The sequence below is a fragment of the Equus quagga genome, chromosome 1, assembly GCF_021613505.1.
Source record: "Equus quagga isolate Etosha38 chromosome 1, UCLA_HA_Equagga_1.0, whole genome shotgun sequence".
Lineage (NCBI taxonomy): Eukaryota > Metazoa > Chordata > Mammalia > Perissodactyla > Equidae > Equus > Equus quagga.
In genome coordinates this window covers 95,712,816-95,727,551 of record NC_060267.1, presented here as the reverse complement: position 1 = coordinate 95,727,551, position 14,736 = coordinate 95,712,816, and the positions used below count along the sequence as shown (strand labels likewise).

Genomic DNA, 14,736 nt, shown 5'->3' with positions numbered 1-14,736 from the left:
ATAAGGGAGCACAGGGACTGACGGCACAGCACAGGGGTCCCACCCAGGGTTCCAGTACCAGACATGGATTTGGCTCCCTGGGAGACTAAGATTAATGAGACACACTTCCCTCCAGACCTAGAAACACTAGACTAAAATAAAACAGAAATATTTTTAAAAGCATAGCTGAATCCCTAAGAAAGTTAAATGCCCAAGCGACAGAAATAAAAAGGCACAGCAAACCAGCCCGATAAGAGGGTGTGCCCTGGGAGGGGCAGGAGGCATTATCAGGGCCCGGGGTTGGGATCTAATGTCCACACACTGACAGGACATGGACCTTAGGTCCACACGAGCTGGCGAGCTAGAGTTCAACATTAGGACTCTGAAAAAGTGTGCACCCCCAGAGAGAAGAGGAGCTGGAAAAAGCACTGCCTCTGTGCAGGGAAGATCAAGCCCAGCGCCGTGGAGCTACACTTCATGCATGGCCAGGAGCCCTGCCAGGACGGTTAGCATGAAAACCAGCCCCTGGCTGGAGGTCCCGTTCAACCCTGCAGAAGCAAGCTCAGAATCATCCGAGATGGGTACCCCACAACCCGGCCACACGCGGTCCCCATGGAAACACAAGCCACAGGTAAGCCCACGATGGAGCATCACACCAGAGAAAACCAGGCCACAAGCAGAAGGAGAACACAGGGAATCCAAGCCCTAACACTGGGAGCTCACAGATCTACTATCTGAAAGAAAATGTAGCACACTTAAAATGATGAAAAGTGCCCGAGAAGAAATGAAAACCCTAATAAAAGAACAGAGCGGTGAAGAAAGACTACGAAGATGCAAAAACATCAAAAATCATCTGACAACAGAGAGGCGGCCATAACAGTCTGCACAAATGTCAGCTGGCCAAGCTCAGCCAGGGACGCCCTGCACCCTTGGTCCTTCAGCCCAGATGCCACAGTTACAGGATGGTGAGCAGCCTGACCAGCCTCCCCCATTCCCAAGGCAACCCCACACAGCGCCTGATCCTCCAGGCCGTGGGCGGCACCCAATCAACCCCGCAGCTCAAAGACTGCTGTAACACCGACAGGAACCTAATGCGAGTTTTTCAGGAGATGACCTGTCACCTAATTATTCACAGGAAAATACAGCCGCCTGAATTCAAGTGAGGATAAGTTAAAACTGAACCTGGGAACTCAAGTCTGCCCCCCAGGCCTGACTATAAACTCCTCACTCAGCTTTACATTCTCCAGGGCGGGGCCCACTCAGTTTGTGGTCGGGGACAGGGCCCGAGCGTCCTCTGTACAGTGTGGCCTCAAGAGGTTCTAGAAACGGCAACTATACCTGGCTGGATCCAGGTCCAGGAACACATACCCGAGAGTCAGCCCGAAACTCCCTTTTCCTCCGGATCTTCTTAAAGATTTCCGTCAGCTCATCTCTGGGCTCCTCGTCTCCCGTGCTAGTCCCAGCAGCAGCCTCGGACGCCGCCTCAGCCTCGGCCCCCGCCCCTCCTGACGAGGCTTGGCCTGGAAGAGGTGCGTCTATGGTCGGGTCCTCCGCGTGCTCGATTAGCCACTCCATAGCTTGAGGTACCGACATGCTGAAAGGTAAGGAGAGGCACTTTCCAACTCCCAGGCCGACTAACAAGGGTCTTTTATTCCTCGACGTCCAAGGAAAGCCTCTCAGATTCTAACAACTTTCCAGCGTTAGCTGGTGACCCCTTGTAATGAGCATCTTAATATGGGTGGGCCTGAAGCTCTGGCCCTTGCCCCAAACCACCCCAAGACCCTGGCCGGAACACAGAAACCCACCGACGAAGTAAAGGGAACCCAACCCATGGGGTGCACGTGAGAGCGCAGGTCTGAAGCCAAAAAAAAGAGCCCAATGACCATCCTTGGTTTGCAGGTCATTTATTTTAGATCTGAACGCAGACGCGGAGGCAAGTACTAAAGATAAGAACCTGCAGGAGACTACTGAAAGTGACACCACACGCACCCCGGGGTCACCAGTGTCCCTGCCACGAAAAGCCTTCCATTTGCATTCCCAGAAAACGACAGCCCGATGAGGATTTACAGAACAATCACTACATGTCAGTTCCCAGTAAGAGTGGAGCGACTTCAAACTGTCCTGGACACTCTGAGGTGCCCAAATGAGTGACTTCCAGGACGTGCACTTCGGGTGCCCCTTTAAAAACTCACACATGTCACAAACGATTCGATCATGAGTTTGAGGTGGAAAGATGTCCCCGATGGGGGAGCCCCACAAGACTAAGCCCCCCAGCATCTGCGGCAAGGGAAGGTGGCCCCGGACGTACTGGTTCAGCCGCAGGGCCTTCACGGCTCTGTTCTCGGGAAAGCCCATCTCGGTGAGCTGCCGCAGAGCTGCCTCATCCACTCGCTCGTCCTCGTCTTCATCCAGCATGGCTGCGGGCGAGAGACGCGCAGCCGTGAGGGCCCCAGGCAGGCCTGGCCCGCTGGAGGGGTGCTTCCCTGGGCCCCCTTGGAGCTCAAACACTTTGCCTGAGCACCAAACATTCGTGACAGTTCTCTTAAACCTCAGAAAACCTGAGACACAACCATCAGCTCTCACACATATAAACAAGGAATAACGGTATAAGCAGTGCACTGACCCCACGTCAACTGAAAGCAGAAACACAGAGAACTCGGAACTTCTCCAGGTTCACTGCTGAGGGCCCTGGGGGCGGGGAGCTGCAGGCGGGAGCTGACGCGCTCTGAGGCAGGGCGAGCAGCGGGGCCGCACGCAGGGCATGCAATCTACCTGGGGCTCGCTCGTACCATTTGCCTTCTTAAACAATTCGACTGCGTCGGGGTTCAGCGCTAACAACTTTTGTGCCACCTCAATGAGAGACACCAAGATTTTCCGGAGTTCTGTCTGGAACTGCAGTGAAAGAAAAAAACAGGATCTCATTTCTCCAATGCCCAACAAATCCACTTGGATCTGTAACTACACTCCCCATCCTAAAACTCCAGACCTGTGAGTCAAAACTACGTTGCTTTTCATTCAAGAATGTTGGGGCCAGCCCAGTGGCACAGCAGTTAAGTGCGCATGTTGCGCTTCGGCGGCCTGGGGTTCGCCGGTTCGAAACCCAGGCACAGACATGGCACGGCTTGTCAAGCCATGCTGTGGCAGGCATCCCACATATAAAGTAGAAGAAGATGGGCATGGATGTTAGCTCAGGGCCAGTCTTCCTCAGCAAAAAGAGAAGGATTAGCAGCAGTTAGTTCAGGGCTAATCTTCCTCAAAAAAAATAAAGAATGTCAAGATCAGCAGAGGAAGAAGAGGGATTAGACTGGAAGAGAAACACTACGTCTCAGGAGGGGCCTGGAAAGAGGACAGGAAGGAGAGAGGCTCCTGTTGGCACAGGTGCACTGCGCACACGGGCTCCTGGCTAGCAACAGAGAAAAAAACATCTGGGGACATCGCTCAGCCCTTTATCCAACGAAGAAAGCATCTGGCCCACTGGCAGCAAAGCAAGCGAAGAGCCGTTCTTTGGCTCCGCTGGAGAAAAGCAGACTGATTCGGTGGGCTCCAGAGACACGGGTCTCAAATTCTCATCTGTCTGCAAGGATGGCTGGCGGGAAGAGTCTGCTGCAGCCAGTTCATCTTCTCAACAGAAAGAGAGGCTGCTGGGAAGGCATCAGAAACCACCACAGACTGGCTCCCAGCACCAGGGCCGAGAATGGGGGCCAACTGTCCCCTCTCCCACAACAAGCCTCAGACCTCCTGTGGGAGACGCCACATCGAGGCAAACACTACAGGCCAGGGAGGCACCTGTGCCAGAGTTCTATGCCCTGGTCACTACAGAACTCTCTGGAAGAGACCCTGAGAGCGGCCTGTGGCTAAAAGGCGGGGCTGTGGCAAAGCTCTCCGATTAGACGGCATCAAGCAGGGGGAGATGGCCCTTCTCCCCCAGCCTGTGTGGCGTGGGCTCCCCAAGTCCTGGACTGGCCCCCAGAGCCTGGAAACAAGCTGCTCTGTTAACTCAGAACGTCCCAATCCAAAGTCACTCTGAGCCCGCGTTTCTAGCTAAACTCAGGGCAAAGCTCTACCATTTTCCCAATAGCATCTACCTTTCAGTCCTGCCTTCAGATGTCTTTTTTAAACTTATTTCAAAATAATGTTGGTTTGCAGGAAAGCTGCACATAGGACCCGGGGCCTGCATGCCTCCCTCAGCTCCCCACGTGCTTCTCAGGAACCGCACAGGCCCTGCAGCTGCAACGGCACACCTGTGGCCCTGCGGCCGAGCACTCACGTCTCTCGTGCTGGTCTGGACCGCGGCCCGGTCCATGTTGTAGGAGGGCAGGTTGGCGGTGGCTTGGAGGATAGCGTCTCTGTCGGGGGCTTTCTGGTCTTGTTTTTTCTACACAGAAAAGGAACAAGAAAGTCAGAAATGAACGTAAGAGCAATGAGAGGCAGGGTTATGTACACTGAGTAAACAGAACTCTACCCAGGGAGATTCCGTGTCCTCCAGGAGTTGGAGCGGTCCACCCCTGGACGAGCTGGGAGGGTTCTGTGCACGCCTCCCTCAGGGATAGGAGACTGGACGTGATGCCTGCTGTAACGAGAGTGTGGCAGTGCAGGACGGGGAGACGACGGGCATCACATGGGCACGCAGCTGGGCAGGGGTGAGGCTGACTTCAGGGGAGCCACACCGGCCGGCAGGTAAGCCCAGCTGGAAACAGGTGCTCACCTTTTGCTCCTTCTGGAACCTGCCTGACAGGACAGTAAAGGGATAACATTGGTAGAACTCCCGAGAACAAGAAGAATGCAGGAGGAGACAAAACCAGGAAAGACAGCAACCAACTCTTAGAGACAGAAAACAGACGGGCTCAGCAGAGCCATGAGCGCCATGGCCAGGAGTGTGCGGAGCAGCCAGGCCAGGCCTCTCCACAGCCCCTGGGCGGGGGAGGTGTCAGCGGCACTGGGACAGGAGTGAGTTGTAGGCACCGACAATGGTGTTCCACCACCCTGCTCAGCTGGCAACCACCTGGGAGAAAGCAAAATCGAGAAGCCATGAGCCAGGGACCCCAGGCTCAGCGACAGAAGGAGGCATCATCTGACTCTTGGCAACAAGATGCAGCCATGTGCCACTGAGCTAAGGACAAGGGGCAGGAGAGAAGCAGTCAAGGGGCGGGAGGGGCCCTACAGTGAAGCCACCAACAGGCACAACCCCCCAGGCTCAGAGAGTGGCCAGTGAGCGTCCCGTGCCTCTGACGGGGACAGACAGCCAAGGAGCACCAGGGGGGTGAGGAAGGCCTCCCCACAAGAGGCAGCGATCAAAATAAAGAGGCACAGGGGCTGGCCCCGTGGCCGAGTGGTTAAGTTCGTGCGCTCTGCTGCAGGCGGCCCAGTGTTTCGTTGGTTCGAATCCTGGGCACGGACATGGCACTGCTCATCAGACCACGCTGAGGCAGCGTCCCACATGCCACAACTGGAAGGACCCACAACGAAGAATATACAACTATGTACCGGGGGGCTTTGGAGAGAAAAAGGAAAAAAATAAAATCTTTTATAAAAAAAATAAAGAGGCACAGACAGGAGAGACATGCAGGGAGAGAAGAATGTTCAAACACCAGAGCACACGGCTTCGCCACACTCAGGCAACAGGATGCTACGAAGAGCATCTGAGAACAGAGATCCAGTTGGGAAACTTAAAAATATTATAGCCAGATGAAAAAGGCTGCAGAACAGTCTGAAGATAAAGTCAAGGAAATCTCTCAGAAAGCAGCCCCACGTCCAACGAACAGGAGTCCCAGAAAGAGAAAAGAGAAAACGAGGGGAGGAAATTATCCAAGAACAATCCAGAAAAACTTCCAGAACCAAAACATGTGACTTCACCATGAAGGGAAGACCTGCATCAAGGCAAACTGCAGAACCCCGAACTCTAAAGAGCACCAGGGGACCCCGAAAGATCCCAGGGGGAGGGGAAGAGGAAACAGACCACAGACAGGGCAAGGGGAACGAGCCGACCCTGCGGAAGCCACGGAGATGGGGACCAACGCCTTCGTCACGCACAGCACACAGCTAACGCTCACGCACAGACGCTGAACGCTGGAATGCGCGGCCTCCAGAGCTACCTCCCCTCCTAGGTGCTGGAGGAAGGCAGGCTCCCCCAAACCAGGGGGACAAGTAAGGCAAGACACTCCATTCTGCAGGAGGGAGCAGTGCCCCAAGCCCCCACCCGTGACAGTCCCCCTGCATGGTCCCCGGGCCCTGAGCAGGGCAGACTGCCCTCTGCACTTAGATCGTGTCATAGGGCACAGCCAACTTTACGAAAGGACACAACCCTCGGGAGGCCTGACCCAATCAGGTGAACTCTTACAAAGGATGGGGCTCTTTCGGGCTAGAGAGATCCAACACGGGAGAAATCCTGGTACTGGTTCTGAAGACGCAGGGGACCGTGTGACAAGGAAAGTGGTGGCCTCCAGGAGCAGCCAACAAGAAAACAGGCCCTCTGCCCTTCAAGTGCAGGAACGGGGCTCTGCTGACCACCTGAGGGGCCCGAGGCAGACCCCCAGCGTCTCCAGAGAGCAACACAGACCTTGATCTCAACTCTGGAAACCCCGAGTGCAGGGCCAGCTGAGCCCACCCACTGCAGCCGACAGACCTGCAGGCTGAGGGCTGTTTGAGCCGGAAAGTCTGTGATAACATGTCAGGCAGCAACAGGAAATGTACACAGACTTAGAAGATTTAGAAGGTTCCACCCCAGGAGAGGGGCAGGGAAGCCCACACTGAGCAACAGGCCTGGAGGCAACAGATGCAGAGGGACGCGCCGGAGGAGCTGGAGGGACGCCTCCAGGAAAGCAGGAAGGGGAAGACGGCCTCGTACATGTGACCCCATTTCCAGAGGGATTTATCAATTCTGGTGAAAAATTTGAAAAAATGAGCAATAAGCCTATTGAAAACAAAACAATGAGGCAATTACTGACTCCAAGAAAAAGAAACTTGTATGAAACAAGGATAGATGATTTTAGTACACTTTGCTCACAGCCAAAAACACTCACAAAATGATAGTAATGGTAACTCTGACATCTTCTTCAACCAACATCACGATCTAACAGTCATGCGGGGAGAGAGGGTGGCAGGGCTGGGGGAGGGGCTGTGCCCAGATCATCAGGAAGCCGACAGAGTCTGACACGGATAATCCAAGAAATAACAATATATGCGTGTTGTTTAGAGATCAGAAGCAGGATTACTGAAGAAACAGGGAAAAGAGCTATGCAAGGTCGCCTTTATGGGGCATTACTCAGGCGGGATAGGAGGCTACTCATTTTTATTAAAAGATTTGTAGTTTTATTTGCGTTTTTCAATAAATGCGTTACTTTCACTTAAAAATTAATAATAATTTGGGGCCGGCCTGGTGGCACAGTGGTGGAGTCTGCGCCCTCCGCTTCAGCTGCCCAGGGTTCACAGGTTCAGACCCTGGGCAAACCTACACACTCCTCGTTAACCCACGCTGTGGCAGCATCCCACACACAATAGAGGGAGATGGGCACAGATGTTGGCTCAGCAACAATCTTCCTCAAGCAAAAAGAGGATGATTGGCAACAGATGTTAGCTCAGGGCCAATCTTCCTCACCAAAATAATAATAATAATTCACAAAAACAGGCATTAACATCTCACAATGTTTCATTTTGCAAATACGTACAGAGAAAAGGTGAGCAGCCAAGTGAAGCCTGCAGCACCCTGCAAGTTAAGGAGCCACAGTGACGGAGGGGACCACCATTTATATAACTGTAACTTGAGAGCTACGATCCGCCCGCCCGCAGTTCTCAGAAGCGGCCTGACTCAGGCCCAGATCTGGCTGCTGGAGATTGGGTGAGCAGCTTGCCCGCGTGCGTGCCCGTGCTGTGGCCAGGTGTGGCCACAGATAAGAAGGCAACCAAGCCCAAAGGCACTCCTCCCATGCCACTTGTCCCAGAGAAGACCCTAAAATAGCTCGTTCCACCATCAGACCCATGGCCCAGGGCCAGAGTTTGGCCTGTTTTCTCTGGGGTGAATGCTCTTCCTAGCATTTCAAAGCATGAGCAAGAAACTCTTCCCCCTTGAGATAAGCAAAGAAAAAACTGAAATTAATGTGGCTGCCCCTTTAAAACAGTAACGCTGGTCTGCACCTGGGCACAGGCACGAGATCTGGCACAAGAGGAGAGCGAGGCCACTCACAGACAAACCCTGCACTGTGCACTGAGCCTTCCAGACCAAGCTTTCTGGAGCCGGGCTTCTGGGGTAGCCATTAAACAAACAACAAAGCACACGGTTTCCCTATGGCACCTACATCCGTGGGAAGACGCAGACAAACGCAAACTCCAGGGGACATCCAACTCTGTCCCGAAGAGCCAGATGGGACAGGCAAGCCGGCCTCCCTGGGAATTACTCAGTGAGGGCGACGCTCCAGGCGAGGCGCAGAGTGCCCTCCGTCACCCCTCTGCAGGCATCTTCCTAGTTTCCTGGGGTGGTCTTGATCAAGTTTCTGACCTCGTTCTGTCAGGACTTGCTTGAGGAGACGGGGACGGCAGCTTGAGAGTTAAACCCTCCCTCGTGAACGTGCCGGCTCTCTCCTCTGCAGCTGGGAAAGCAGAGCGAGGCTTCTGTGTGTGCCAGACACTCACCCAGCAGCCAGGATGGGCGGTGGTCAAGGGGCTCAGCCTCAACTGAAACCCCCAGAAACCCTCTCTCCTGTAACTACGGGACCATGCTGGGTCTGTGAACCAGGAGACAGACGCCTCTTCTTAACAGCCTTAATTAACGTGGAAGGCTGTCACTAACAAAGATGACCAGTGCCAAACTCTGACACTTACCTTTTCTTCTGCGGAGACATCAGCCATCTTAGGAAGTGGAGTTGGAGCACGTTTCTTTATCAACAACAAGACATCTAGGGAAAAAAGTATGTCTATGAAGCTGGGTACCATCTCACCTCCATAAAATGGCATAAAGGATGCTACGTGACCCGGGCAGAGAAACAAGGGTCCCCCAGTGCCTCCTACACAAGCCTACCCTTCTCTCAGTCTTCATGTCTGCACGCCCCTGCTCACGTACAGGGGCTCCCAAGCCTGCAAGGACCGGGCTGTGGGTCACCAGAGGTGACTGGTGGCCCAGGAGGCAGACACAGCCCAGCCCTGACAACTGTGCAAAGAATTGGTGGAAATCTTGCAAAACGTTCTCATTTCTGAAAGTCTGTGAGGTTGGAGTTTGGTCTTCACCCTCAGAGCTGAACACCTGGGGTGTGGTGACACCACAGTCCACAGTGCTGGTGAGCTCCACCTTGTTCTCAGCTTGACCCTCACACTCAACAGAGGTCTGTACACACTACTTCCAATATTTTCAAAATATTATTTAAGGGAATCCCAGAATTAAAACTGTCCTTTGAATGACTTGTAGAAAACCAAGGTTTTCTCCCCAAGCACCTCCAGACATAAAATGCTACGTGACTAAAGGAATGTGTGGACAGTAAGCATGTCGAGGGCATCCGAAAGCAGCACCACAACTGGGCTCTCCAGCCCACAAACAAAACCCGCAGTGGCTCTGGAGGCCTTGGTTTCACTCCGAAACACAATTAAGAATAAAGTTCACGTTTGGATTCTCAGATGGATGCTGCTTGCTCAATTTCAGTTTCTGCTGTTTTCCAGGAGTAATCCATATGTGCACTTTGTTTAACACAGGGAAACGAAACCATTTCAGCCAAGCCACTTTTCTCACTCAGACCCAGCCCAGAACACGGGCGTCCACATGGAGGCACCTCCGCCTCTTGGCCCAGCCCCGCACCGGCCCCCACCGCTGCCCGGGGCCCTTACCTTTGTCTTGAATGCACTCCTCCAGGATGGTCTTGGAGTCACTCAGCACCCTCTCAGACGCAGCATGGATTAATTTGTGATGGGTCACACTCTTGGGGTCTTCTAAACTCCCGTGAGCACACTAGGGGAAAAACCATTTATTTCAAGACAGGAAATAAATGAACTGTAACACTAATAATATAAAACCTGACACCCAGGCCACACCAGGAATTTACTGCTTTTTCTTACTAGCTAAGAAATTAAGGCATAGATGACATCAAAGAATCCCTGTAGACGGTGGAAGCCAAACGACATGCACAACACCGATCCCCGAGGGCGGCGATCTGTCCCCCAACCCACTAAGCACTCATGGACAGGGTCACAGCTCTGACATAAAATACCCTGCTGCAACTGTGCAACCTGAATCGCTTTCCTCACCTGGAAAGGCCTGGAGAGCAATTTAAAAATGAAAAGACCAGGCCCGTTGTTTCCCAAAAATCTAAAGATCTAGATGTGATTTCTGCACTTGTTTTTCTTCCTTCCACAGACACATGAAACGGAGCTGAGAGATAAGCAAAGCGAGAAGGCTGGGCCAAAAAGAGCAAGAAACAGGGGCCTGACCATTCAAACGTCCACAGACCCCAAGAAGACACAACTAGCCTCAGCTCAACCTCCTGCCCACCAAGCGATGGTCACAGAGACCCCAAAGCCAGCTCCAGATGCCACTGGCTCCCCTCCTGGGAGCTCAAGGGGGAGCGACTGGCACAGAGTTGTGCCTCACTGACCGGGGCCCTAGAAACCCCAGACCGGGGACGGGCACCGCGTTCTCAGCCACGTGTGAAAGGCGTGCGAGGCAGTAGAGGGCAGGACGGAACCAGCGGCGCACTCCCCAACACACACACGCTCCTCGTGGCTGCTCTCCCCGACCCCAGGGGCACCCACCTCAACGGCTACTGACTTCCAACTCCAGAAGGGAGCCCGAGCAGAGGCCCCATAGACCCCAGCCAACCCTGTCGTCAACATCTAAAGATCGCAGGCGAACTACAGACACTGATCATCATTTCAATCAGGGTTGTCTGCAAAACAACACAAAACATGCACAATGCTGTGGCTACGTGCATGTCACTGGATGACGGGTTCTGCCTTCCTTTGCTTGCACGAGGCTTTCTGATCGCCAAGCAGCTTACCATTTTGTGAACAGCGAGCAAATGCTGACACCCCAGGTGGTGAAGAGTCAGGGGAGCACACTGTGCCTGCTCCTTCACGCGCTGTGCATGCTCACCTGTCTTCACCCTGCTGTCCGCTTCAGCACCCACGGCGTGCACAACCCCACGCACACAGCACACCAGACAAGGGCACCCACCTAATCAACTGTGGCCCCTCCCCCTGAGCCAGAATCTGGGGGTGAGGGGAGTGGGGTCACACCTGAACACCTCGGTAGAATCCACAGATGCTTCTATAGCCCGGGCTGAAAACCCCACAACTCAGAGGAGAGCCGTAACTGTCCCCTGGCTCCTGCTGACTCCCCGACGATATCAGATGGTGGAGTCAAGTGAGGACCAGGAATGCAGCAGCCTGGCCAACAGCTCCCTGGGTGCTCTCTCGACACCTGTGGGTGGCAGCACCAGCCAGGCGCGAGGGAGGCTGTGGCAACACTCAGGACGTGCCCACCGCAAGGCCCCAGCGTCAGGGTCCTCGTGGCCTTCCTTGGGTCAAGCAGGACTCCCTCTCGAGCAGCTCGGCAGGCCCCACTGGCGGATTCCTCACCACCTCCCTCCGCCACCATGGAGACTCAAAGATACGCAGCACACACACTGCGTACCAGAAAAGAAGGAAAGATCTAAGTACGTACTTCACCTCACCTCTCAACACTCGCATTTTAAGTAGAATTTTCGGTAATCTAACACTGAAAACAGGAAAAGAAGATCATGAAGCTTTCAGGGGTCGTCAGACATGCCCACAAAACTGGCAAGGCTGGGGGTGGCGGGAAGGTGGAATTCAGCCAACGTAAGGTTCACTGTCACCACTCAGGACGGAGCAGAGAAACGCCACCCCCGTATCCCCTGAATCCGACTCTGGCTCTGCTCCCAGAATACTGCTGCGCTGCTTCTAACTCTGAAATTGGCAGGCTAGCTGATCTGCCAAGCTCAGGATACAGTCTATGAAACACAATACCGCTTCCTAAAAACACTGAACTCCGAGGCGTGTCGACTGGGTGCCAGGAGCAGAACCCAAGCATGAGTCACCCCACTGCAGGACGACTTCGCTCGACTCTGTTCTCACCATGCTGGGGGTGGCAGCAACAAGCCCAATGAGGCCCAGCGCCAGAGCAGGGAGCCTCTGACCCCGCCCAAGCCCGCCTCCTCCCAGAGACGCACAGCAGTGGGTCCTCTTACACTCAATGGAATCTGTCATCTGAAGACACGCCTTCACATGACCTAAGAAATGTTAAGAGCCACCTGGCAGGTATCATGTTCCATCTGGCCATTTCATGAACTCGCACCATACAGAAACCACCCCACCGCATCACAGGTGTAACTTTCTTAAGCTCATTAACCTCCTCTTATACAAGACGGTTGACTCTGCCCATTCCCACTCCCGGGCAACAGGGGCTGGAGACCACCATGGCGACCCCAATCCGCATAAAACCAAAAGGCCAGGCAACAAAGGCAACCCACTTCTTTAGGAGTCATGATAATAAAACCCCCTTTAAGAAAGTAATCCACTCCCAGGAGTACTGGGGAGGAAAGAACCCCACATTGTCCCCTCAAGGTAGAGGGGAAAGACGAAGGAAAAAACAAAGCCAGCTTAGCACACATCAGGGGAGCCTGCGGAGGAGGAACAAGCTCAGACATCCACGCGGGCCGCACCGTCTGCAGCAGGGACTGGTTTCCAGGGTGACATTCAAGCACCCAACTTGAGAATTCTCTTTCCTAAGTAACGCATTCTGCCAGCTCAAGTGGAAGCACACTCTGCCTACAGAATGGCATGGGCGCCGAGGCGGGAATACTTTCTGATGACTTCTGGTTCCCAAGTCCCATAATTTATGTCAGCTTTTTGGGTGTGAAAGTCCCCTGCTGATCGGATCCTCTACACCTGGAGAGACTGCAGAGTGGAATAAAATCTCAATTTGAAGTAGGATAATGCACCCAAAGTTCCCAAATGATACATCTTAATACTGACTGGAATAATAAATATCGGGCACACAATAATTAGCATCACACCAAAACTGGCTGCCTAATGAACCTCCAGTGCTCCCAAAATTCATTAGCAAGCATCTGTGGATCAAACAGTTCCACTTCACTTCCTGTTCCTCTTCATAAAATAATATTATGATTGTCATGTAAATCCATACTATTAGTGAGTTAATCTAAATACCACACTAATTTACCCACTGACTTCTCCCTGCTCGCCTCAGCAGATGACATGCCACGTCCATGCAGCTCTGAATCAGCAACCCATCTATTCTGTTAACCCACACGTTAGTTTTGACCCCACTACAAGCCTGGCCCTGGATGTGTGGATACAAACCCAGCCCTCAGGAACTCCCGCCCTGGGGAGGGGAGAACACGGAATCTCAGGCAGGTTTTTAAACAACATGCGACAACTAGACAAGCTGCAGTGCCTGGCTCTCAGTCGACACGCCCACAGAGCCCCCGCCTTCCAGACGGCAAAATCACACCACCTAGGTCAGAGGAAAACAAAAGTGGCCAAAACACAGCTGCTCCTCCAGTGTGTGAGCCCAGGGCCCCCTCCTCCTTGGTGTATCACTGAGGCCAAGGCAGCACTGGTATTCACATCCTGCTGTTCCAGAAGGGGGCCAGCTCTCACAATCAGATCGCTCTCTGGCCAGCCCCGGACCCCGGACAGCTACACAACAACTCCATGGAACCATACTCACAAAAGTGACTCAGAAGGATTTGTGGGTAGTTACTGTAACTGGAAGTTTATCCTTGGAGAGCACACTTAGGTTTATTTTAACAGCACACCTTATCACAAATACAGATAGCTAATTTATCACACTAAACATATAACATCGCACTAAAGGACTGTGGCTTCCTCTAACCTAAACTCTGACAAGGAAACAGCACATCATGCCAAGTACAGAGCTTCCTTAGGCAGCTGGAGGCAGCCAGACAGAAGTTTTAGCCCGCCTTACAGAGTCGAGAGGTTACAGAGATGAAGCCATCAAGAACTAGTTCCAAAAATCAGCGACCTAAAGAACTAACTCTAGGAGGAGTATTTCACGTGAATAGACTTTAAACAGTGGCTCTCTCAGGAGGAGCCCCCCTCCTGGACCTACCCACTGAGTCAGTTTCGAGGCCGCGGGCGGGCTAGCAGGGGCACCGGGACGGCCCGCAGCGGCACTGTCTTAAGGGATTCCAGCTAAGAGGCCCAGGGCCAGAGCCCATGTCGGCCCACACGCCCGCCGGCAGGAGACAGTTCCGACGCCGGCTGTGCAGGGAAAGGTGAAGGAAGGGACCTTCTCCCGCGGGCATTCGGGGGCCTGCTGAAAAACCCAGAACCTCACCCCCAACAGCCGGTACACACAAGCAGGGGAACACCAGGAGGCCTCGCTCCCCGCGGCGGCTTCGCCTCTCCGAGCCTCAGTTTCCCGATCCGCCCTCCCCCCAGGGCAGCCGTGGAAGTTGAAGGAGAGGATGGCGTGCAAAGTGGTCGGCCGGGAGGCGGCGCGGGGAGCAGCGTCCAGGAGCGCTGGGGTCGGGCAGGGGTGGTGGGAGACGGGCGGGAGGCGCTGCCCGGCCCCGGCGGAGGGACGGACGGACGGGGGTGACGGAGGCCGGGGCGCGGCCGGCCTTACGTGCTTGAGGCAGCGCTCCTTGAGCTGCTCCACCGTGCTGTCCTCGGTGACCTCCTCCAGCCACTCGGCGCCGTCGAACGCACAGATGTGCAGCCGCAGCACCTTGCCCGCGAAGATCTTCTCCTCCTGCACGAACATCGCGCCGCCGC

The 14,736-nt window shown here is 54.0% G+C and overlaps 1 protein-coding gene across 3 annotated transcripts in view; it reads right to left on the bottom strand.

The window, feature by feature from the left end:
• Positions 1-14,730, bottom strand: part of UBAC1 (UBA domain containing 1) — a 23,701-nt gene extending 8,971 nt beyond the window's left edge. For all 3 annotated transcript variants that reach the window (XM_046663694.1, XM_046663708.1, XM_046663701.1), the window contains exons 1-7: positions 14,588-14,730; positions 9,787-9,907; positions 8,794-8,867; positions 4,247-4,354; positions 2,769-2,871; positions 2,288-2,396; positions 1,348-1,573 (exon numbers count right to left, since the gene is read on the bottom strand). In XM_046663694.1, coding sequence (XP_046519650.1) covers positions 1,348-1,573; positions 2,288-2,396; positions 2,769-2,871; positions 4,247-4,354; positions 8,794-8,867; positions 9,787-9,907; positions 14,588-14,725 — 879 coding nt within the window. In that variant the 5' untranslated portion in view covers positions 14,726-14,730. The remainder of the gene's footprint in view (positions 1-1,347; positions 1,574-2,287; positions 2,397-2,768; positions 2,872-4,246; positions 4,355-8,793; positions 8,868-9,786; positions 9,908-14,587) is intronic.
• Between the last annotated feature and the right edge of the window lie 6 nt (positions 14,731-14,736).